Below are 24,582 nucleotides of genomic sequence, written 5' to 3'. Positions count from 1 at the left end.
GACTGAATGCTCTGGATTCACAATTCATGGCTAGAACAGAAACATCCTGAAAATTTAAACATTGATACAAATCCAAAAATATCTGGACATATCCACTCTTACTTTTCCAATAATAGCCAGAGTTTATCCAGCAATAGTTTCTCTTCACAGCCCTACAATGTTACCTCTGGCTTCTCCCAAGGATCTAGCCTTGGCTCATTCCTCTTCCTTATCCACATGTTACCCCTTGGAGACATGACCTGCAGATATAGGGTCCACCACCTGTCTTGACCTCTCTGTCTCTATGTTGACAGACTGCTTGTTGAATATCCAGTCCGAGATGAGCCAAAACTCTGTATCCTCACAACTGATTCCATCCTCCCTGGCCATTGTCTCTGGCTGAACTAGACTGTTTGCAATCTCAGTGATCTAGTCAACTCTCAGCCAAGTTTCTGACCCCTTATCCTCTCCACCACAAAGCCGCCTACTTCCATTTCCATAACATGACCCACCTCAGCCTATCTATTTTGTTTCACCCACAAGGAACTATTAAATCCAGCAAAGGATACAGGTTCAATAAACTTGGTTCTTCCTCCCAACCCATCGAAGCCAATCCGCACCTAAAGGGACAAACAAATTAAGGGAAATGAATATTGAAAATGAATAAATCCACAAAGCTTCACTATAGATACACCTTGCTGAAAGACTAGACATTCAAACTCAAAGGGCATGAAGTTGTGGTACTTACCCACTAGATACTCACTGAATATGCCAGAAAAAACAAAGGCTTATCTATTCAAGTGCACGTGAATTTTTAAAAGGTGTGGTAAGTCTTAATTATTGACAACCGCTCCGATGCTGAAAATGTATTTTCAGAATGAAGCTGCATTCCTTCTGATTTTTTATTGTTGGCAATTTAAAAAAATATATTTTTCACTTTTTCTTCTTATCTCTCTCTCAATTCCATATTACCCTCTCTATTTTGCTTTCTGCACGATTGTACCTTGAATTTAACATTCTAATTTACACATCCTGGTTTAGACTCTGCGTGCCTCAATTAGGATTCTTCAATCTGATTGGTTGAGCAAAAAACACGGCTGGGTTCCCTGTTCACATAGGTTCCAAATCCTCTGTAGAAAGTGCATTGACTGTCTAATATCCCCAAATCGTAGTGAAAAGCCCACAGATATTCCGTGGGCATGTGTAAGCATAATAAATGGTGAGTGCCAGTCATTCGCCACTGACCGCAAAATCTGGGCCATTATGAGCTAGTGCTCCAGATATGTGCTGCACCAATAAAGAGACGTCTGAGTAAAACACCCAACACCTGTATTCAGGCTGCTTCTGATCAACAATTCTAAGAAGCACTAATAAATGTACCATTATCTCTCTTTATAAAATCGAATTCAAACAGATGTGCCTTGCCCTTTGGAGAAGGTCGATGCAACTTCTCGTGCATAATAGAGAAAAAAAAGTGTGGTATAATCCTGAAATTTGGGCACTTTTTCAAATCTCCAGCTCAAAATTGGCGAGGCCTATTTTGGAGGTGGGTCCCATCATGAGTTAAATTCAGAACCACATGGAGTTATGATGGTCAATACTGACAGTGAGATAGAGCACCCAAATCTCTGCCACCTTTCCCAATTGCTGCTGCTTTCTCTCTAGGTTTTTACTTTTTGTATGACTGGGAATACTCTTCCTGCATAAAATTTCAATGGCTTTAAAAAAGATCTCAGTATGACAATAATGCCAAGTAGCAATTTAATAAATAGCACAATGGTTTAAACCCGCTCATCCCCTCCCCTGATACCTACTCAACCACTGGAGGGTTTCAGGCACAAGTCTAATCTTAAATGGTTAGCTCTAACAATAATACATCAAAACAAAGACACACATTTTCCATCAGATTGGAGGGAGGTCAGGCCCAGACTGGACCCCACAGAACCTCTAGATAGCAGTCAAATATATCAATAGTGATCTCTTCTGATGTAAGCAGAGGCAATTCAGGTTACTTACTGAACCTTGGTTTCTGTGTGGATCCAAGAAGCTCCCACGTGGTTTCTTTAGGAATAACATGGAATTTTTGAGGAATGTGGGGAGAACATGGTCATCCTTATCTTTGTCCGTCTTCTTAAAGATACAGAAGAGAAGTTTTGTCAAGGTTACTGCAATTCAAATGTCAAATGGACTCCAATCCCCTATTGCCACCATCTCTTAACCTGACAAATCTAATCACACCATCAAACTTACCAAATGTTCAGGTTTATAAGTAAAAGCTAAGTTTTCAAATCTAAACTAGATCTTCCACACTTTTATTCAGATTTAAAAATGTGCATCAGTTTGTAATTCTTTTTACATATGTACACCGTATGTTGTGCAGTATAATAACTTCAAAGCATAATGCTATTTACATTAAAATACAAAACACTAGTTTCCATAGGTTGGGAGAGGGTGTGTTTGTCCTGATCCTACTCATCAGGAGAGCTGTTCCTGATCTCACCACACCTTTTGGCCAATATTGAAGTCTATGCATAGTGAGGACCACCAGAAAGAGGCAACAATTGCTCACAGTACAAATCCTAATAGATAATGGTATTTGTGTGACTAAACACAAATTAAATGTTAAATAGGAAGATAGCTTTACAGATGTAAATACATTTATGTACATCGATTGAGCCAAGAACCATGTCAGATGTCCTTGCTGGAGAGATAGAGTACAACTCTGGCACAGAATTGCCGAGTTGCCCACATACCTCCTAGCAATTGACTCAAAAGGCAGAGGCATAGGCAGAGGTATGGGCAAAGGCCACCTATGTGCCTAAGCAGACAAAAGACAAGTGGGGAAAATTAAAGGGAAGGAAAGAAAAATAAAAGTGTTACATTTGAACTATTAAAAAATGAGATCATGAGAGGTGCGAGCTACACCAGTAAGGATATAGCTATCTCACTTTATAACATTTTGAGTAAAGTGCCAATTCACATAACTCTAAATATGAAAATAACTGAGATGTTTCTGTAACTAATATTATGCACCCCTCACATGGTCCAAGACAGAGAAATTTCACAGCACCATTTCTCCCCATTAAAACCATGAGTATGAGCAGCTAGGGGCTAAATTAAAAAGCAGAACCACAAAGGTAATAGTCTCTGGATTACGACCTGAGCCATGAGCAAATTGGGTAAGAAAGATCAGACAGCTGAATATGTAGCTCACGGATTGGTGTGGGGAAAATGGGTTTGGAATCATGGGGCACTGGCACCAGTACTGGAGAAAGAGGGAGCTGTACCTTTGGGATGGCCTTTACCTGAACCGCACTGAGAATAGTGTCCTGCGAATTATATAACCAGGGCTGTACAGAAGGCTTTAAACTAAATAATGGGGAGGAGGATTCAGGTGAGGGGAAATATAGAAAGTTAAAGAGAAAGGACAAGGCATTAGTGCAGGGTAGAAATACGAGTAATGAGAACCAGAGTGTCATAGGAAAGGACAGAGCGTACAAACATAAGAGTGCACCAGCAAAAAAGATCAGAGTAGGGAAAAATGGCAAAAAGACAAAATTAATGCTGCACGCAGCATTCATAACAAGATGGATGAGTTGATAGCCCAAATAGAAATAAGTGGGTATGACATTATAGCCATTACTGAGACGTGGTTGCTTGGTGATCAAGTTAGGAACTAAATATTCAAGAGTATTTGGCATTTTGGAAAGAAAGGAAGGAAAAGAAGGTGGGGTAGCACTGTTACTAAAATGAGATCAGTACAATAGTGAGATTGATCTTGGCTTAGAAGATCAAGTTGTAGAATCAGTTTGGGTGGAGATAAGAAATAGCAAAGGAAAGAAATCACTAGTGGGAGTAGTTTACAGGCCCCCCTAACAGCAGCTATACTGTAGAACCAAGTATAAATGAAGAATTAATGGTGGTTTGTAGGAAAGGTACTGCAATAGTTGTGGGCGATTTTAATCTTCATGTAGATTGGACTAATCAAATTGGCAAGGTAGGCTGGAGAATGAGTTCATAGAGTATATTAGAGACAGTTTCTTCGAACAATACTTTCTAGAACCAACCTGGGAGCAGGTTATTTTAGACCTGGTAATGTGTAATCAGACAGGATTAATAAATGACCTCATAGTAAAGGATCCTCTAGGCAAGAGTGATCATTGTGCTGATAATTTCACATTTCAGTTTGAGGCGCTGAGAAATTTGGGTCTGAAACTAGTGTCTTAAGCTTAAATAAAGCAATTACAAAGGTTTGAAGACAGAGTTTGCTAAAGAGGACTGGGAAATAAGTTAAAAGGTGAGGCAGTAGAGAAGCAGTGGAAAATTGCCCAGGTATGTCCTGTACACAAAAAGCAGGACAAGGCCAACCCAGCCAATTACCGCCCCATCAGTCTACTCTCAATCATCAGTAATGAGATGGAAGGTGTCGTCGACAGTGCTATGAAGCGGCACTTGCTTAGCAATAACCTGCTCACTGACGCTCAGTTTGGGTTCCGCCAGGGCCACTCAGCTCCAGACCTCATTACAGCCTTGGTTCAAACATGGACGACAGAACTGAACTGAAGAGGTGAGGTAGGAGTGACTGCCCTTGACATCAAGGCAGCATTTGACAGAGTATGGCATCAAGGAGCCCCAGCAAAACTGAAGTCAATGGGAATCAGGGGGAAAACCCTCTGCTGGCTGGAGTCATACCTAGCACAAAGGAAGATGGTTGTGGTTGTTGGAGGTCAATCATCTCAGCTTTCGGACATCACTGCAGGAGTTCCTCAGGGTAGTGTCCTAGGCCCAACCATCGTCAGCTGCTTCACCAATGACCTTCCTTCAATCATAAGGTCAGAAGTGGGGATGTTCACTGATGATTGCACAATGTTCAGCATCATTCGTGATTCCTCAGATACTGAAGCAGTCCGTGTAGAAATGCAGCAAGACCTGAACAATATCCAGCTTGGGCTGATAACCGGCAAGTAACATTCGTGCCACACAAGTGCCAGGCAATGACCATCTCCAACAAGAGAGAATCTAACCATCTCCCCTTGAGATTCAATGACATTATGATTGCTGAATCCCCTACTATCAAGATCATGAGGGTTACCATTGACCAGAAACTGAACTGGAGTAGCCACATAAATTACCATGGCTACAAGAGCAGGTCAGAGGCTAAGAATCCTGCAGTAAGTAACTCACCTCCCGACTCCCTAAAGCCTGCCCACCATCTACAAGGCACAAGTCAGGAGTGTGATGGAATACTCTCCACTTGCCTGGATGGGTGCAGCTCCAACAACACTCAAGAAGCTCGAAACCATCCAGGACAAAGCAGCCTGCTTGATTGGCACCCCATTCACAAACATTCACTCCCTCCACCACCGACGCACAGTGGCAGCAGTATGTACCATCTACAAGATGCACTGCAGCAACGCACCAAGGCTCCTTAGACAGCACCGTCCAAACCCACAACCTCTACCACCTAGAAGACAAGGGCAGCAGATGCATGGGAACACCACCACCTGCAAGTTCCCCTCCAAGCCACACACCATCCTGGCTTGGAACTATATTGTCATTCCTTCACTATTGCTGGATCAAAATCCTGGAACTCCCTTCTTAACAGCACTGCAGGTGTACCTACCCTACATGGACTGCAGCGGTTCAAGAAGGCAGCTCACCATCACCTTCTTAAGGGCAATTAGGGATGGGCAATAAATGCTGGCCTAGCCAGCGATGCCCACATTCCAGAAACAAATTTTTAAAATAAGACATCTGAGGAGATATTTCATAACTCTCAACAAAGATATATTCCATTGAGAAAGAAAGACTCTATGAGAAGGATTCACCATCCGTGGCTGACTTAGGAAGTTAAGGATGGTATCAAATTGAAAGAAAAGGTGTACAATGCTGCAAAGATTAGTGGTAGGCCAGGAGATTAGGAAAATGTTAAAAAACTAGCAGAGGGTGACTAAGAAAAAGGGGAGAAATTAGAGTATGAGAGCAAACTAGCAGGAAATCTAAAGACAGTAAAAGTTTCTACAAATACATAAAAAGAGAGTAGCTAAATTAAGCATTGGTCCCTTGGAGGATGAGACTAGGGAATTAATGTGAAACAAGGAAATTGTAGAGACTTCGAACAAGTATTTTGTATCTGTCTTCACAGTAGAAGACACAAAAAAGCATCCCAAGAACAGTAGAAAATCAAGAAACAAAAGGGAGGGAGGAACTTAAAACAATTAGAGAAAAAGTACTAGGAAAACTAATTGGACTAAAGGCTGACAAGTCCTCTGGACCTAGGGTCTTAAAAGAAGTGGTTGCAGAGATACTGGATACATTGATTGTAATTTTCCAAAATTCCCTAGCTTCCTGAATGGTTTCAGCAAATTGGAAAACTACAAATTTAACACCTCTATTCAAGAAAGGAGGAAGACAGAAAGCAGGAAACTATAGGCCAGTTAGTCTAACACCTGTCATTGGGAAAATGCTTGAATCCCTTATTAAGGAAGCAATAGCAGGACATTTAGAAAATCATAATGCAAGAAGGCAGAGTCAACATGGTTTTATGAAAGGGAAATAATTTTTAACAAATCTATTAGATTTCTTTGAGGATGCAACAAGCAGGGCGGATAAAGGAGAACCAGATGTAGTCTATTTGGATTTCCAAAAGGCATTCAATAAGGTGACACATAAAAGGTTACTACACAAAAGCTCATGGTGTTGGGGGCATGGATAGAGGATTGGCTAACCAACAGAAAACAGAGAGACAGGGTAAATGGGGCATTTTAAGGTTGGAAAACTGTAACTAGTGAGTGCCTCAACTATTTATGGTCTATATTAATGACTTGGAAGAAGGGACTGAGTCTATTGTAGCCAAAGTTGCAGATGAAACAAAGATAGGTAGGAAAACAAGTTTTGAGGAGGACACAATGTGCCTGCAAAGAGATATAGATAGGTTAAGTGAGTGGGCAAAAATCTGGCAGATGGAGTATAATGTGGGAAAATGTGAGTTTGTTCACTTTGACGGGAAGAACAGAAAAGCAGATTATTTACATGGAGAGAGACTGCAGAATGCTGTGGTACAGAGGGATTTGGGTGTCTTTGTGTATGAATCACAAGTTAGCATACAGGTACAGCAAGTAATTAGGAAGGTAAATGGACTGTTGGCATTTATTGTAAGGGGGTTGGGAAGTCTTGCTATAACCGTACAGGGCATTGGTGAGACCGCACCTAGAGTAGGATGTACCGTTTTGGTCTTCTGGCTTAAGGAGGGATATACTTGCATTGGAAGCAGTTCAGAGAAGGTTCACTAGGCTGAAGGGGTTGTCTTATGAGGAAAGGTTGAGCAGGTTGGGCCTATACTCATTGGCATTTAGGAGAATGAGAGGTGATCTTATTGAAAGGGGGCTTGATGGGGTAGATGCTGAAAGGATGTTTCCCCTTGTGGGGGAATCTAGAACTAGGGGGCAGAGTTTCAAAATAAGGGGTCTCCTTTTTAAGACTGAGATGTGGAGGAATTTCTTCTCTCAGAGGGTTATTAATCTTTGGAATTCTCTTCCCCAGAGAGCAGTGGAGGCTGGGTCATTGAATATATTCAAGGCTGAGTTAGACAGATTTTTGATTTACAAGGGAGTCAAGGGTTATGGGGGGGGCAGGCAGGATAGAGGAGTTAAGGCCACTATCAGATCAGTCATGATCTTAGTGAAATGTGGAGCAGGCTCGAGGGGCCAAATGGCCTACTCCTACTTCTTATGATCTTATAATCACATTCAACTGACAGGTACTTGTTGGGGAGGCAGGTTATAAAATCAGCTCAGTTATATTCCTTTGTAAACGTGTTGCTGTTTTGCTGCACAGACTTCATAAGCAGCTATGCTCCACTTCCAATTGCCAATAATGCTCTCCTTGCCGTGCAGCTAGAACGACATGTGACACGTTTCAGTTGTATTTGAAACGTTTCAAGTAAAAAAAAGGACGGATTATTTTTTAAATGGATTGTAATTTCTGGCCTACCACCACCTTCTCAGGGCAATGAGATGAGCAATAAATGCCAGGATCTTTCACATCACATAATCAATGAAAAATAAATTGGACACAAATCATATCTGGGCTAAGTTTGAACATTTCTACATGGCATGTGTTGGTTTTACAGTATTTACGAATGGACTGTGCACTGCAGTGCGGACTGCTAAAGTCTATATTTAAAGCAACCACCACTACCATAATATCAAGTAGAACAATTTTCTTTTAAGTGTGACAAATATGTAAAATTACATTTGCAACAATTATTTTACATTGTGACTGTTCTATGCAGAGTATCCATTTTTGTTAATGACATTGCTAGTTATCATCAGGGCTCTTCAGATAGATTTCATTTTGTTTATTTTGCTTCAATGCCTATCTTATTTTCATAGTGTAATAGTGCTTAATAGGCAAACATCTCGATATGAACCTTCATTCCTGTCTTGTTCCATGTCTGTTATAAACCATAAATCATACTCATATAATTTGCTTAAAACTCTTGCTAAAAGGTGCATTTCAGGCTGATGCATGGGTTACTGGTATTCAGAATGTTACCCATTAAGTATGAAAGCACACTAAATTTTGTCACAACATCTCCTTGAATACAACATTCATTTTCTTTTTGGCACCACACATCAAGTGCAGTAGACATGATTACAGCACTTAAACTCTTCATAAGTAACCTTCCTTCCAGAATTTGGCACTGAATGTCAGGCCCTGGGAAGCATGGGCATTGCATTATTGAGGTCATTGAGCACATTCTGTTCACAAGTGTGCCTGATTGCATGACTAATGGAATGCATGTCCATCTCAGAATCAACTAAGACAAGTGAGGGTTGATCAGTTTCTAGGTCAAAATTGGGTTGAAATTGTGTTTTTTTAAAAACTGATCCTCCACCCTGGAAAAATCTGGAAATTTATTGATGAAAATCATCAAATTCTGAATTTAATCATCTTGGGCATACTTAAGGTATAGGAAGAATATCAGTGAGGGCACTAGTATAGGGTACATTCAGTCAACCTGTGCTCCCAGCATGGAGCCTCACTCGGCAGTAACACAGGTCAGTGGCAGGGTTACAACTCTGTCGCAATGATTCTCCGACAGGTTCTCCCATTGGGTGTGGTTCTGTGCTAAGATGCAAGATCATTGAATAAAGCTTTATGTTCAAAACTTTGTGGCTCTGTTCGTATACAAATTCTCTTTCTGGCTCAAGTTTTAAAATGAAGTTTCCCAGTTATCGCAGGTTTATGATAACCAGGAAGTAATTGGGTTGTAGTTACTGAGTGTGATTATCATGCATCAGAGAAAGGGCACCAGTAGTTGGTACTGCATTTACAGCTGGCAGCAAAGAAAAATCTGAATAAATCATTGACATTTAAACTATAGAAGTTTCTAGGGATCACTAGGGGGTAGATGGTGGTTAAAATTCTTATAATTTTGCTCATGTAGTTTCTGGAGTGTTCCTAATCCTTTGACGAAACAGTCCTGCAATGATTCAAAGTTGCTATTAACCTTGACATATACCAGAACCCTTGATTAGATTACATTGTAATCGCTGTATATTTTTCAGACACTTCAGCAAATTCAGTCTTCAATAGCAGCATTAGAATGACTGGTTCTGCAAAGATTATAAGTAAATAGTCACCTTTAAGTTCAGCAGTGATTTAGATGACTGATTTGGCGTGGATGACCTATGAAACAGCAAGGAAAAAAAGGACAACATACAGTTAATTTGTGATACTAAAAGAGATTATTTTGGTCTGGTTCAGCACCGGCACCTTTCAATAAGTGTTATCGCTCAGAAAGCATGGTGATAACACTGTAGTCAGTTCAATGTGAAGGCTATAAAGCATTAGGGAGAAGTACAATGATGGGTAGCAACTTGATTTTGAATAGTCAACTTGTACACAGGTCTGTTTTTGCACCCCTGACTAGTAAATACCATGCTGTCAATTAAATTGCAATACCTCTATCACAGATTTTGAGTTGTTTGTTTAGTTGTGGGAACACCATCACAATAAAGGTTTGCTACCCGACCTGAACCCAATGGGACCTGACAACGTGTGTCGGGTTCGGGTCGGGTCGTGTTTCATTTCTGGGTCTGGTATTTGGGCTCAGGTTGGATATGCTCTATTACAGGTCAGTGGCTCCATTGTTAATTCAATTTTTGGACTAGAAAGGTGGTTTTGTTACAGTTATTTTAAATCCCACCACAGCAGAAGGTGGAATTTGAATTCAATTAATAAATCTGGAATTAAAAAGCTAGTCCAATGATGGCCATGAAACCAAAATCCTGGAACTCCCTTCCTAACAGCACTGCAGGTGTACCTACCCTACATGGACTGCAGCGGTTCAAGGAGGTAGCTCACCACCACCTTCTCAAGGGCAATTAGGGATGGGCAATAAATGCTGGCCTGGCCAGCGACGCCCACATCCCATGAATGAATTTTTAAAAAAAATTTAAGCTTGTGCAGATCAGCAACAAAGTGAAAAATAGAAGGTAAGTTAACTCATGGACAGGTCGGGCATGGGAAAAAAATGGAAGGATTCGAGCCGGGTCAGGTTTTTTTTTTTTGCAGACCCGAGCAGGCCTTTACATTGCAAAGACTGCAGCAATTCAAGAAGATCCACCATCACCCTCTCTGGGAAACCAGGGATGGGCTAGAAATGTAACCTTACCAGCTTTGCAGTCACAACCTGAGAACCAAAGAGCAGAGAGTGTCCTTGATCTTGGATCGGTATAGTGCAATAATTGAGGTTGCTTGTGGATACAGACGTAAATAGTAGCAGGCTTCTGTAAATTGAAATAGCTGATTTCTGTCCATAAAATTTTCCTGTTAGGCATAGCTAACAAATCTGTATGTCTGGAATAATGTGACTTGAGCAGACCAAAAAGTATTTTGCTGATGTATATGGTGTAAATCCTGATAGATCGATGCTAATTAAGTGAATTTACATAACCATAAGGAACTACAGGATTATTCATCTGACGTACATTCAGAAATGATGGAATCAAACTATTTGAAACTCAAATAGCAGAATAATGAAAGTCAGTTTACCCCCTACAGATATTATATCACATGGCCATTAACAAGCTCCTTCACTTACCCAGCTGTGTCTAGTTTTATTTTCTTGGACAAGGTACTGAGAGATGTCGGAGGAATATGATCAGGGGTGTCAAAGTCGTACGTCAGACACAGATCAATATCTTCTCCAATGGCTGGCCTGTGCAGTTTAGGGTATTGTAAATCCACAGGAGCAGGACTGCAAGCACAACAATCATTTCAGCCTCCAATGAAAGATCAAAGTACATTAATGCACCAACATCATTTGTGAAATCAACAATAAGTCATGTTATGACCAGGTGAGCAATGCGTCTAGGGGTCTTTTGCTATCTTTACCTGGTCACATTGTAACAGGGCTTAATTTTTAAACACACTGTGTTTTGAGCTCCCCCTTTGTGAATCCTTGTTCAGTTCCCAATTATCAGGCAAATAACTAAGCACAAACAGGCTTTCTTTGGTTTAAAGCAGAAAGAGGAGATTTATTAAAACCTCAAACATAACCTCTAATACGGTTCACGCCTATGGATATACAACACACTCACGCTAGCATGCACATGCGATATAAACATGCAGATAGGAATAGAAAAGAGCAGAAGGAAAGATAGTAGAACAGTTTGAGGCAATATCTTGTTACTGTTTCTCGAGCTCGCTGTAGTCCTTGATTGAAGCTATGGTCTTACGATTCGTTGGCACCCAGTAATCTTAAAACTTTGTTCACGTGGCAAACCCTTCTCTCTCTGAGTTTCACGTGTTTTCATGAGATTCAGTTCCGTGGGAAGAGATGAGGCAGGCAGGCAGACAGATGTTCTCGCTTCAGTTCCAGGAGCACATGGTGTTCTGCCTCAAATCCCTTTGAGGTTCAAATTCAAAAAAACCTCCCAAGTTGCCCAGTAGGCTAGTCATGTGATTAGCTCCTTATATGGCACAGTCTCTTCAAAAATCCTTTGTGGGAAGTGCAAATTCTCTGCAACAGCCATAGTCATGTGACTAAAACTGGTCTGACCACTTCTGTGTATTGGGAAGCAGTTGCTGGATCCCCATTGTTTCAACATTGTCTGTTACCATGGAAATGTCTTTCCAGCCAGGGCTTGCAATTTTATGTTTTAATGTTCATGTTGTGAAATAATGTGTGCTTCAGTCTTGGCAGGTGGGGTTTGCCTGACCACTCAACAATATTTTTCCAATTGTAACAAAAATACTGTACACAGAAATTACTGCATTTCAAAATAACTCACTATTTGAAGGGCTTTGAAACATTGTGATAAGGTATATAAATGGAAGTATTGTCTAAAGGAAAAAAAACAACTTTTGATAGTTTACTGTAGCAAGTTGGCTTCTCAATAGGCTGCGTCAGTGTTAAGACAGTGACATCATAAAATCATACAGAGGGAGGCCATTCAGCCCATTGTGCCTGTGCCGACTCTTTGAAAGAGTTATCCAATTTGTCCCACTCTCCTGCTCTTTGCCCTTAGCCCTGCAAATGTCACTTCAAGTATTTACCTGTTGTATCTGCCTTAAGAGTGATGTCCCTTTAAGAACCCAGTATGCTAATGGGCTAAGTACCAGGATATAACCATGTGACTAGAAGTCCTAGTTACTGCAACTGTAACACCCTAGACAAAGGCTCTGTAAATAGTTTGCTCTGTATTGTATATACTAGTTTAACTGTTAATAAACTTGGAGATCTTCAAAGACCTGGAATCCACGCATCTCATTTTGTTGCTTAAGATAACACAAAGAATACATGACAATATCCAATTCCCTTTTGAAATTTACTATTGATATATGATGATATCCCTGTGTTAAAATGAACAAATGCACACGTTTTGTTTACTATCCAATGTAAGCTGCAAGTATCAGAAATAACAGTAAGGAAGCACAGAGTTTTGGCGAATGGGAGGATACTCTGAGTTTGGGATTTTTCCCTTATTGGCCAAGGCATAGAGTATAAGAGCAGGGATGTTATACTATAAGTGTATAAAACACTAGTTAGACCACAGATAGAGTACGGTATACAGTTCTAGTCACTGCATTACAGGATGTGATTGCATTAGAGTTGGTATAGAGGAAATTTACAAGGATGTTGTGTGGAATAGAGAAGTTTAGCAATGAGGAAAGACTGGATAGGCTGGGCTTTTTTTGGAACCGAGGAGGCTGAGGGCAGATTAAATTGAGGGATATAAAATTATGAGGAGCCAATATAGAGTGGATAAGAAAAACCTATTTCCCTTAGCAGAGAAGTCAATAACCAGGGGGCATAAATTTAAAGTAATTGGTAGAAGGATTAGAGGGAAATCAGGAGAAACGTTTTTCACCCAGAGGGTGGTGGGGGTCTGGAACTCTCTGCCTGAAAGGGTGGTAGAGGCAGAAATTCTCATTGCATTTAAAAAACACTTGGATAATATGCTTGAAATGCTGTAACCTCTGGGGCTATGGGTGAAGCACTGAAAAGTGGGATTAGGCTAGATAGCTCTTTTCTGAAATAAAAACAAGAAATGCTGGAAATACTCAACAGGTCTGGCAGCATCTGTGGAGAGAGAAGCAGAGTTAACATTTCAGGTCAGTGACCCTTCTTCAGAACTGGCAAATATTAGAAATGTAAAAAGCAAGTAAAGCAGGGGGTGGGGCAAGCGATAACAAACGAGGTGTTGATAGGACAAGGTCACAGAGAATAACTGACCAGAAGGTCATGGAGCAAAGGCAAACTGTATGTTAATGATGTGGAGAAAAACAAAGCGTTAGTGCAGAGAGGGTGTTAATTAACAGAAACATGAACAGCCCTGGCCCCAAGCACAAACATGTAAAAAACAGTGGGTAGGCACAGTAGAAACAAACCAAACAAACTAAAATAAAACAAAGAAAAAAGAAAAGGTAACTAAAAATAAAAATAAAAAGGCGGGCCCGTCATGCTCTGAAATTATTGAACTCGGTGTTCAGTCCGGCAGGCTGTAACGCGCCTAATCGGTAAATGAGGTGCTGTCCCTCGAGCTTGCGTTGATGTTCACTGGAACACTGCAGCAATCCCAGGAGAGACTCTGGGCATGAGGGCAGGGGGGTATGTTGAAATGGCCAGCAACCGGAAGCTCAGGGTCATGCTTTCGGACCGAGTGGAGTTGTTGCACAAAGCGGTCACCCAATCTGTGTTTGGTCTCCCCAATGTAGAGACCACCACATTGTGAGCGAATCCAGTATACTAAATTGAAAGAAGTACAAGTAAATCGCTGCTTCACCTGAAAGGAGTGTTTGGGGCCTTGGATAGTGAGGAGAGAAGAGGTAACTGGGCAGATATTACACCTCCTGCGATTGCAGGGGAAGGTGATGTGGGAAGGGGACGAGGTGGTAGGGGAAATGGAGGAGTGGACCAGGGTGTCGTGGAGGGAACGATCCCTGCTGGCTGGCATGGACACAATGGGCTGAATGTCCTCCTTCTATGCTGTAAATCTTCTATGTTTCCCAAAACCTGCAGTGTCAGTGAGGCAACTCTAAGAGGCCAGACACTTTCCTGCTGGAATGAGGGGAGCAGAGAGCAAAACACCACATTTACTAGCATTGGGTCTGCCAGCCCCAGGATGGTGTAAGGCATAGGAGGGACACAAAGGGAATGGGAGAATGCATCTTAAAATATTTATAAATATAAGCGACAGAATTGAACAACTATCTTGACAGTCAGAATCAGCTCACCCACCTCTCAAAGATTAATCGACTGATTGCCTCATTGGTACGATTCGGTGTACTGAGGGACTTTTGGAGGAATTCTACCTTCTTCTTTAAGTTCTGCAAAATCAATATTTAATATATTTATCAGGGCTGGAAGGCTCAGACTTCTGCATCTATATGAGGTGGAAGGGAGGAAGACAAATGTTAAGGGTAGAAGAAAAGGAAAAGGATTTTTAAAAAATAAATTATGGTAGGGTGGAGGATGGGGTTGTTAAATTCCTGTGAAGCACGTGAGCAAGTGCCAGGAACAGATCCAATTTACAAGAGATGTGCTCAGGGGACTATGACTGGTTGCTGTACAGGCACTGTGTAGGCTCCACCCTACAGCATCTTAGTTACCGACTGTTGAGTGAATGGGAGAATGAGGCCATTTCCCAGCCCACACTGCTGGGTGCACGTTCATTACCTGATGCTCTTTATATTAGCGGTGGGCCAGGAGCACTGTGATACACAGTGTGAAGACCCATGTCCCTAACTCCCTCCCAATGTATAACAGGTGGGGAGGGTAGAGGAGAAATGCAAGGAAAAGATGATTTAGCCCAGAGTACCACATCCTTTACAAAGTTAACAGAAACCACAATGGGATACATTTTCTTTAAACAAAAAATAATATGCTATTTACTCCTTTAGACCCAGTTTTGGCAGCCTGCAAATTATTGCTTGTGATACTCGTCTATGGATGGTAAAATGTGCCACCGATGATTGTCTACTTCAATAATGAGATCAACTGGTTTATTTTAAATGAGTTAACGTCTGTTCAAATGGTGAACAAAGGAATGTCATACAAATGCAGGCCAACATCCCAAGCATAACTTCAGGGCTAAAGCTTGTGGTCACTCCATCAAGCATGAACTTAAACCATCCACTTCTGATTAGTGTTATGTAGCTACAGATGAAGAATTTTAGCAGTCAAGTCTGATTTTTTACACATTTCTTTGACGGTGTCAAACTGACTTTCCTCTGATAACCAGAACTCTTCTAATGACATCTCAGTTCAAACGAGAAGCAAGCCTCAAAGGTGTGGTTACAAATTGAGGTTTTCCGTGGATACCACCTCAGGTTCAGTGGCATCAATCACTCCCACAAATCAGAGCATCTTACTTTTGAGAGTTGATAGTCAATGCCCAATATGAGAGATAGTACAACCTGCGAGGGAGGTGTAACATCAGCTCTTTGTGACCTAAACCAGATATTCATGTCTTTCTTGTGTACTTCTTTAATCTCTCCAAAGGCAGACAGAGCAAACTTGGCATTGTGAGGTTGATTTAGCTGGCTTATATCACATAGACAGCAACAGTTATGATCAGATTCCCTTGGCTCAGTCAGTAAAACTAACCTTCGACTAACACTGCAAAAATAAATACATTTAGCCACATCAGTAAGTCATTTTCCCTAACTAATCTAGATTGCCCTAAAAAGCTACCATTTTTAATCCAGACTCCAGTTTCAGATCTTAAGTAAACGGAGTGTCTCCCACCCAAGAGTGGAACCCACCAGCCTAACTTGGCAATGAATCTGGCTGAGCTCAAAGAAACGGAGCAGCGAGTGTGAATAATCACTAGTGTTAAACTACCTTTCATTGTCTCCACCTGATTCCTAATCTACACTTCCCCAGCCTTGAGTGCCAGATTTAGCTTAGCATTTTTAATATATATTACACCACGATCCCCTCGTGGGAGCTTAGGTCAGAATACCTCCAAGTGATGTCATTTTAACCAACATAATTTTTACCCTAAGATTGCTTCAAACAATCAGTGCAGAAATACAGACTTCCCTGTCTCTCCAAAAAAGACTTGACAAACATGTGGTAAAACAAAACTTTGGAAATGGAGTTGAGCAGGAATTGGCTCCAATTCTCTGGCTGAAAATGCATTAAAGCCAAACATACCATAATCTCTTTGTCTGCATTTCGCAGATCTTCCTGTGATGCACGCAGCTCCTCTTTTATTTTCTCCAGCTGTGACACATTTTTTTCCAACTAAATGAACACAGAAAAGCCAGCTTCAAATTAAAAATGGCAAAAGATTGTTTTCCAAAAAAGAGGTAGCATCACATCGGTGGTTACAGAGCAGTACAGCAACAAAAAAAATCAAATACAGACATGGAAAAAAAACAAAGAATATTTTAAGCTATTGGGTCAATGATGGTTTACAGCAAGTGCCCAAACTTCTTGTCTTTATGGGCAAGACGGATGCTTAACAATGAAGCCTCAGTGGCTGCATAGAAAGCTTAAATGCATATTTCCACTTATCTCAGTGGCTGATCTTGTCATTCTGATTTCATAATTATCCGAAGAGGCAGCATTAAAAACACATCTTTTCAAACCACCAGGCACAAGAAATTCCAACAGGACAAACCAGATATTGGAAATGTGATCGCAAAAAGGCTACAGGGTGTCTGGGTTTTGAAGACCAGCTAGTTAGAGCAGCCATCAAGCCCCAAGGCTCTCCTTACAGCAGTTATGTGCTGCATGGCAGGACTGCACATAAAATGCCATCAATATTGTCCCAGGTGTCACGGCTTAATGCTGAGAGCAGTGTAAATAGATATCATTGAGCTTTGCTCCTTCGCTGCAATGGCAGGCCATTTGAGATGTCACAGTAGTTAATTTCTGGCTGAACAGATTCATTTTTAAAAATAACCGTAAAAATTTCTCCTAAGTTTCAGACACTCTGATCCCGTTTTTGTGGGGAGGGTGCGAGGAAAGCTGGAAACGTTTGTGGAACCCGGCAAGATTGGGGATGCAGAGATTGACAGTCTGGATGGTTGCTGGGCAGGAAAACCAATGGAAGGAGGCCACAGCCAGGGATCCTTGACAGTTCTCGGCAATTGGTTGCGTAGGGTTGGGTCAGTCACAATTTGTTGGACAGAGAGGCGGACTAGGGCTGCTTGGGGGGGGGGTGGAGGGCAGGGGCCGGTGAATGGGAGGGGAGTTAACACCCTCTCCTGTCTATCATGAAGTGTTAATATGAAGGTCTCTGTCTATCTGATGGATTTCCAACATCAGTATAGTCTAGTCTAAATAGGATTCGCTGCTGTGCATTAGCCTCCATTATGCTTTTCAAATGTGGCTACTGAACTATACACTATTAACTCCAGTAGAAAACATCTTGAACTGAATAATAAATATTTCTACTGACAAATTAATTTTCTCCCCTCTTCCACCTGCAGTGATTTGAGCCTTTTGCTTCGAACCCCACACAAATCCACAATATTACAACAGGGTAGGGGTGACTAAAACTAGAGGGCATAGATTTAAGGTGAGAGGGAGGAGGTTTAAAGGGGATCAAAGGGGTAAATTTTTCACACAAAGAATAGTGGGTATCTGGAATGAGCTGCCTGAGGAGGTGGTGGAGGCAGGAACAGTAGTGACATTTAAGAGGCATCTGGACAGGTACTTGAATGAGCAAGGCATAGAGGGATATGGAATTAATGCAGGCAGGTGGGATTAGTATAGATAGGCATTATGGTCGGCATGGACACGGTGGGCCAAAGGGCCTGTTTCTATGCTGTATGACTCGATAACACTGAGTATTACAGGCTCAGAGACCCACAGTTAACCCATTATTAGTGAGGTACTTCATATTCTGAAAGTACATCTGATGGCACCAGCTGATTCTCCCACCATTGGCAGCACGAAGAAATACAAACCGACTGACTTTCCCTGAATTAGTGGATCTTTTACACAGAATTTACAGCACAGAAACAGGCCATTTGGCCCAACTGGTCCATGCTAGTTAATGTTCCACGCAAACCTCCCATTCCTCTTCACCTTACCACATGAGCTTATCTTTCTAGTCTTGCGTGCCATCACTGGATTAACTGCCTCCAACTGTGGCCGACGTACTGGTGCAGCAACCCAGTTATTACCCAGTAAGAGAGACACTGGTGTGATGTACTTTAGGGTCCATCCATTCTGATGGATGAATAAAGTCCTGCCCAAGACATAAACCAGAAACACTGAAAACTTCCCCACTCCCTTTCAACCCCCCCCACCCCATATCTTCTTGGTGGTTTGAAAAGTAAAATGCAATATAACAAGCTTGGTTTCTTCTCAACACAGAAACACATAGCTCAGTTCACTTGAAGGATTTTATCTGTAAATTAAGATATTAACTCTTTTTTAAGTTCAATGAGTTATGATGCTCTGGAATGCAGAATGGAAGAGTAAAGCTAGAGGCCATCAATACAAGACAGTCACCAATAAATCAAACAGAGAATTCCAATAAAACTTCTTGACCCGGAGAGTGGTGAAAATGCGGAACTCACTATGACAAGGATAGTTGAGGTGAATAGTATAGATGCATTTAAAGGGAAGCTAGATTAACATACGAGGGAGAAGGGTGTAGAGGGTTATGCTGCTAGAGTTAATGAGGAAGGATGGGAGGAGGCTCGAATGGAGCACAGACTATGGTACGGACTGGTTGGGCCAAATGGCCTACTTCTGTGCTGCATATCCTATGTAATTAGCTAAAAGGGTGGTGAAAACAGACTCAATAGTAACTTTCAAAGGGAATTTAATTTATATTTGAAAAATTAAAATTTGAAGAGCTGTGGGAAAAGAGCAGGGGTGTGGGACTAACTGGAATACTCTTTCAAAGAGCTGACACAGGCACGATGGGCCGAAAAGCACTGTAAAATTCTATAGTTAGAGTCTTGTTAAGGATTTTAGTAAAACTTGACCATTTGGAATGCTTGCAATTATTTTCTAGTTTTTTTTTTAAATCGACAAAGAGGGGATACACTAAACTCCACATACTTAGAGAACCAGAAAATCCAGGTTGACAGAAAACCAGAGAGATGGAAGTTCAAAACTGTTAACTTCCTGATGTAATACTAACCTTGCAGGTGGTCATAAAATGTTCTTTCTTAAGCTTCTCAGACATATCAACGGAGGATTTAAATGTCGCCTTCAGGTTTTCATATTCCCTGTGGACAAATAAACAGTGACAAGGTGAGGCAGTGAAGATTGCCACCAGGACCTCAAAAGAAGCTGAGAGTTCTGCTTAATCAAGGTTTCATTTTATAAAAAATGTCACAACAGATTTCTCAGCAGTTCAGTCAGATGTACTAGCGGAATGTATTCCAACAGTGGCTGTTGATTGCACCATCATAGACAAGTTATAAAAACACATCTTCAAACAGTAGCCGAGTTGGAAAATGCAATATTCAGTTTGGTATTGAGGCATACAGACCAGGCTCAATCTCCGGCCCATGCTGAGTTGACCCCTCTGAGCCACAGCAGTGGTAGAGGTGCTACAGTTTGATTCACGGAGTCATTAAGGCACAGGAGGCCATTCAGCTCATCGAGTCCATGCCGGCGCTCTGTACAGCAATCCAGTCAGTCCAATTCCCGTACTCTATCTCTAAGTTTATTTCCCTCAAGTGCCCACCCAATTTCCTTTTGAAATCATTGATTGCTTACAAGAATGGTGGAAGCTGAGGCGAAGAGTTCCAGGTCATTACCATTTGCTGCGTAAAAAAGTTCTTCCTCACATCCCCCCACATCTCTTTCTCAAAACCTTAAATCTGTGTCCGCTAGTCTTTGTATCATCAGCTAAAGGGAACAGCTTTATCTACCTATCTAAACCTGTCGTAATCTTGTCGCTTTCGTCAGTCCCTCCAGACGAGGCCAACGTCTGCCAGAATTCATGATTTGTGTGTCTTCAGGTGACTCAGCAAATCTTAGAACCACAGTTCTTTGTGCAAAGGACAAGTGTTGCCCTGAGGGATGGGTTGTTCTCGATCCAGGGTCCTGCACATTCTCCTTCTGCTTTCAATGCTTCTTCGCAGCAGAGTTTATACTGTCAGTTTCCGATGTGTTGTGGCTTGTTGGATGAGGCGTTGCCACATGGCATAGTTATCAACAGGTTCATCCCATGCACCAATGTCAATTTGACCCCTTTTCAATGAGACCTTCAGAGTGCCCTTAAAATGATTTCTCTGTTCTTCTTGAGATCGAGTGCCATCCATAAGTTGTGAACCGAGCATCTGCTTTGGAAGCCAATTATTTGGCATCCGGATGCAATGTCCAGACCAGTGGAGCTGATTTCACATGATTGCGGTTGCGATACTGGAGGGATTGGCTTTAGTGGGGTTGCTGGGGTTTGTTTGCCTGTTTTCCCACTTGACTTTGAGGATCCTGCAAAGACACCGCTGGCAGAAATTCTCCAGTGACCAGAGGTAGCTTTGATAGGTGACAGTCTCACTTATATATCGAAGAATGGTGACAACAGCATTGTAGACTAAAGCCTTTGTCCGCTTTTGGAGATCTCTGTTGTCAGATACGGTTCCGCAATTTTTGGAAGGCTGCACCGGCCCAGCTGATTCTGTGCTGGATCTCTACGTCAATGGTGACCTTTTGAGAAAGGTGGCTGCTGAGATATGAACAAATCCAAGAAAAGTGCCTGGAACAACACAAAGAGCTCTACATGGCCTTTCATGATCTGTCAAAGGCCTTTGATTCCATCAGCTGCAAAGCTCTTTGGAAAGTTATCCAGAGATTTGGATGTCCAGAAAAATATGTTTCTATCCTGCAACTCTTGCATGACGGTATGACAGCAGCAGTCCTTGGCAATGGATTGGAGACCGAGCCCTTTCGTATCCAAAAGGATGTCAAGCAAAGCTGTGTGATTATAGAGTCATAGAGAGATACAGCACTGAAACAGGCCCTTCAGCCCACTGAGTCTGTGCCGACCATCAACCACCCATTTATACTAATCCTACATTAATCCCATTTTCCCTACCACATCCCCTCCTATATTAAACCCATATTCCCTACCATTCTCCTACCTACACTAGGGGCAATTTACAATGGCCAATTTACCTATCAACCTGCAAGTCTTTGGCGGTGGGAGGAAACCGGAGCACCCAGCGGAAACCCACGCGGTCACAGGGAGAACTTGCAAACTCCACACAGGCAGTACCCAGAACTGAACCAGGGTCGCTGGAGCTGTGAGGCTGCGGTGCTAACCACTGCGCCGCCCCAACTCTCTTCACTATTTACCTAAGCCTCGTCATGGAACTCATTTGTGACCAACTCCCACAAGGGGTCACAATTGAGTTTCGACTTGACTGGAAGCTTTTCAATCTTAACTGGCGGAGCCAAGTCTAAAGTGACCCTCCAGCATATTCGTGACTTACAATATGCTGTGTCTGTGCAGTTGCAGCCTATGCTGCAAGTGACATTCAGACCACCCTCAAACACTTCAACTTTGCATATAAAAGGGTTGGTCTCTCACTCCACATCAGCAAGACCAAAATCCTCCACCAGCCCTCAATGACTTCTAAAGTCTTCCTGCCAACAATAGCTGGAGATGTAGATGCTTGTTTCTGATTGTGCGGTTGTCGACTGTGCACTGGCTTACGTTAGAACACACACGCAGTCCTCTGCTAGGGACACTGAAAAGCCCTATGACGAAGGACAAGTGGCGTCAGAGACAGGGCTGTGAACCTGGAGGTCGCTAGTCACAAGTTTGCATGTAGGCAGTGGTTGCCTGATGGTCGCTGAGGTCTTGGAATTGGGACAGAAGTAGCTCTCCGGCAGCAACATCCACGACGGAGCCGTCCTTTTTAGGATTCCCTCTGCTCACCTCACTTGAGCAAGAGGCTAGAAAAGGTGCCCCAAACATAGGCTGTCCCAAACTGTCTTGACCAAGACACTTTGCAGTTGAAAACACACACAAGCAATAAAATACATGAATTTCTGTACTTGGAATATGTGCACCCTTATGGACAATCAAAACAGTGAATACCCTGAAAGGAGAACCATCAAAGTTTCTTGGGAGCTTGCGAGATATAACACTGATGTTGCAGCTCTCAGTGAAACCCGACTTCCTGTGGAAGGCTAGCTTAGACAGGGAGGAGGAGGATACACTTTCTTCTGGAAGGGGAAACCAGAAGAGGATTGTCACATCCACAGAGTTTGGTTCGCCATCAAAAATAGAATCACAGTTATACTTACAGAACTTCCAACTGGCTTTAACGAATGCCTCATGAACCTATGCCTTCAACTCAGTGGCAACAAATGGGCCACAATCATCAATGCTTATGCTCCCACACTTCATTCTACTGACGAAACCAAAGAGCTTTTTTATGCAGATCTCGATTCTGTATTGGCAGCCGTCCCAAAACAAGCCAAACTGATTCTACTGGGAGATTTTAATTCCACAGTTGGGTGTAACTACACCATCTGGAAAGGCACCACTGGGAAAGAAGGAGTGGGAAATTCAAATGCCTACGATCTTCTCCTCCTCACCAAGTGCACTGAACATGGGACCACCATCACAACCACACATTTTCATCAGAAAGATAAAGATAAGACAACGTGGAAACATCCCCGATCCAAACATCTGAGCCACGTGGGGTGCACATGACTGTTGGACAGACTACAGACTTGTACTCTCCACCATGAATGTACACCTGGTACTCAAACACCGGAGATCCTCAAAGAAACCCAACAGAAGATTTAACATCCACATTCTCCAGGATATCAAAACAAGCGAACAACTCCAGGTGCAACTTTCTTCCTGTCTTGCTCTCATAGGTTCCAATGATGTCAGCGTGGAAGGGCTTTAGGGCAAGATAAAATCTGCAATCCAAGAGACATGCATTCAGACCACTGGGTTTGAATCTCGCAGGCACCAAGACTGGTTTGACAAGAATGATAAACCAATATGCAAAATTCTCGAGTGGAAACACCAAGCCTTCATTATGTGTCAAAATCAGCCTACATCACAGCAGAAACAAGAAGAATACTCACTAATCAAATCTGAAGCTCAGAGAATGACAACGTGTCAAGAATAAATGGTGGGTAGAGAATGCCAATGAAATCCAATGGTACGCAGACCTGCACAACATGCGCAGCATCTTCCAGGCCACCATCTATGGACCATTATCTAGCATGCCCCTATCAAATCTCTCCTCAATCACCTTTTCTCCAAGGAGAACAAGCCAGCTTCTCCAACCTAACCTTGTTCTAAAATTCCTCATCCCCAGAATCATTTTGGTAAATCTCCTCTGCCCCTCTCAATGACTCTCACATCTTTCCTAAAGTGTGATGACCAGAACTGGATGCAATACTCTAGCTGTAGCCTAACCAGAGCTTTATAAAAGTTCGGCATAACTTCCCTGTTTTTGTACTCAATTCCCCTACTTATGAAGCCCAAGATCCCATATGCTTTGCTAATTATTCTCTCTCAATATGTGCTGCCACCTTCAAAGATCGATGCACATGAGGTCCCTCTGTCCCTGCACACACTTTAGAACAGTGCCATTAAGCCTATATTGCCTCTCCCTATGGCTTCTGTTAAAATACATCACTGCACACTTCTCTGTATTAAATTCCACCTGCCACTTGTCTGTCCATTCTGCTAGCCTATCTATGTCCTATTGCAGTTTTGGTATCATTCTCACACTCTGCCACACCAAGTTTGATATTAGCAGCAAATTTTGAATTTTTTCTCTGTATTTCAATATCCAAGTCACATATATAAAAAAAATCAGAAAAAGTAATGGTCCTAGCACTGACCCTTGGGGAACACCACTGTCTACCATCCTTCAGTCTGAAAACCAACCATTTAGCACGACTCGCTGTTTTCTGTCCTTAAGCCAATTTATTATTCAAGCTGACACTGACTCTCCTATTCCATGAGCCTCAGTTTTGTTAACCAGCCTTTTACATGGTACTTTGTCAAACGCTTTCTTAAAATCCATATCGACAACATCCATTGTATTCCCATCATCAACCTTCTCTATTACTTCACCAAAAAATTCAGTTAGTCAAGCACGATCTGCCTTTTGCAAATTAGTGCTGGCTCT

The 24,582-nt window shown here is 42.0% G+C and overlaps 1 protein-coding gene across 2 annotated transcripts in view; it reads right to left on the bottom strand.

Moving 5' to 3' along the window:
- traip (TRAF-interacting protein) overlaps positions 1–24,582 on the bottom strand; it is a 61,556-nt gene that overhangs the window by 3,953 nt on the left and 33,021 nt on the right. The window contains exons 9-15 of one of the 2 annotated variants that reach the window (XM_068052060.1): positions 19,605–19,692; positions 16,652–16,741; positions 14,732–14,820; positions 11,090–11,245; positions 9,627–9,672; positions 1,996–2,109; positions 549–599 (exon numbers count right to left, since the gene is read on the bottom strand). In XM_068052060.1, coding sequence (XP_067908161.1) covers positions 549–599; positions 1,996–2,109; positions 9,627–9,672; positions 11,090–11,245; positions 14,732–14,820; positions 16,652–16,741; positions 19,605–19,692 — 634 coding nt within the window. The remainder of the gene's footprint in view (positions 1–548; positions 600–1,995; positions 2,110–9,626; positions 9,673–11,089; positions 11,246–14,731; positions 14,821–16,651; positions 16,742–19,604; positions 19,693–24,582) is intronic. The other variant, XM_068052061.1, reaches the window with a different exon arrangement.

This window comes from Heterodontus francisci, chromosome 19 (assembly GCF_036365525.1).
Source record: "Heterodontus francisci isolate sHetFra1 chromosome 19, sHetFra1.hap1, whole genome shotgun sequence".
In the NCBI taxonomy this organism is placed as follows: domain Eukaryota; kingdom Metazoa; phylum Chordata; class Chondrichthyes; order Heterodontiformes; family Heterodontidae; genus Heterodontus; species Heterodontus francisci.
The sequence above is the reverse complement of the archived record's forward strand: the minus strand, read 5'-3'. Positions and strand labels throughout refer to the sequence as shown.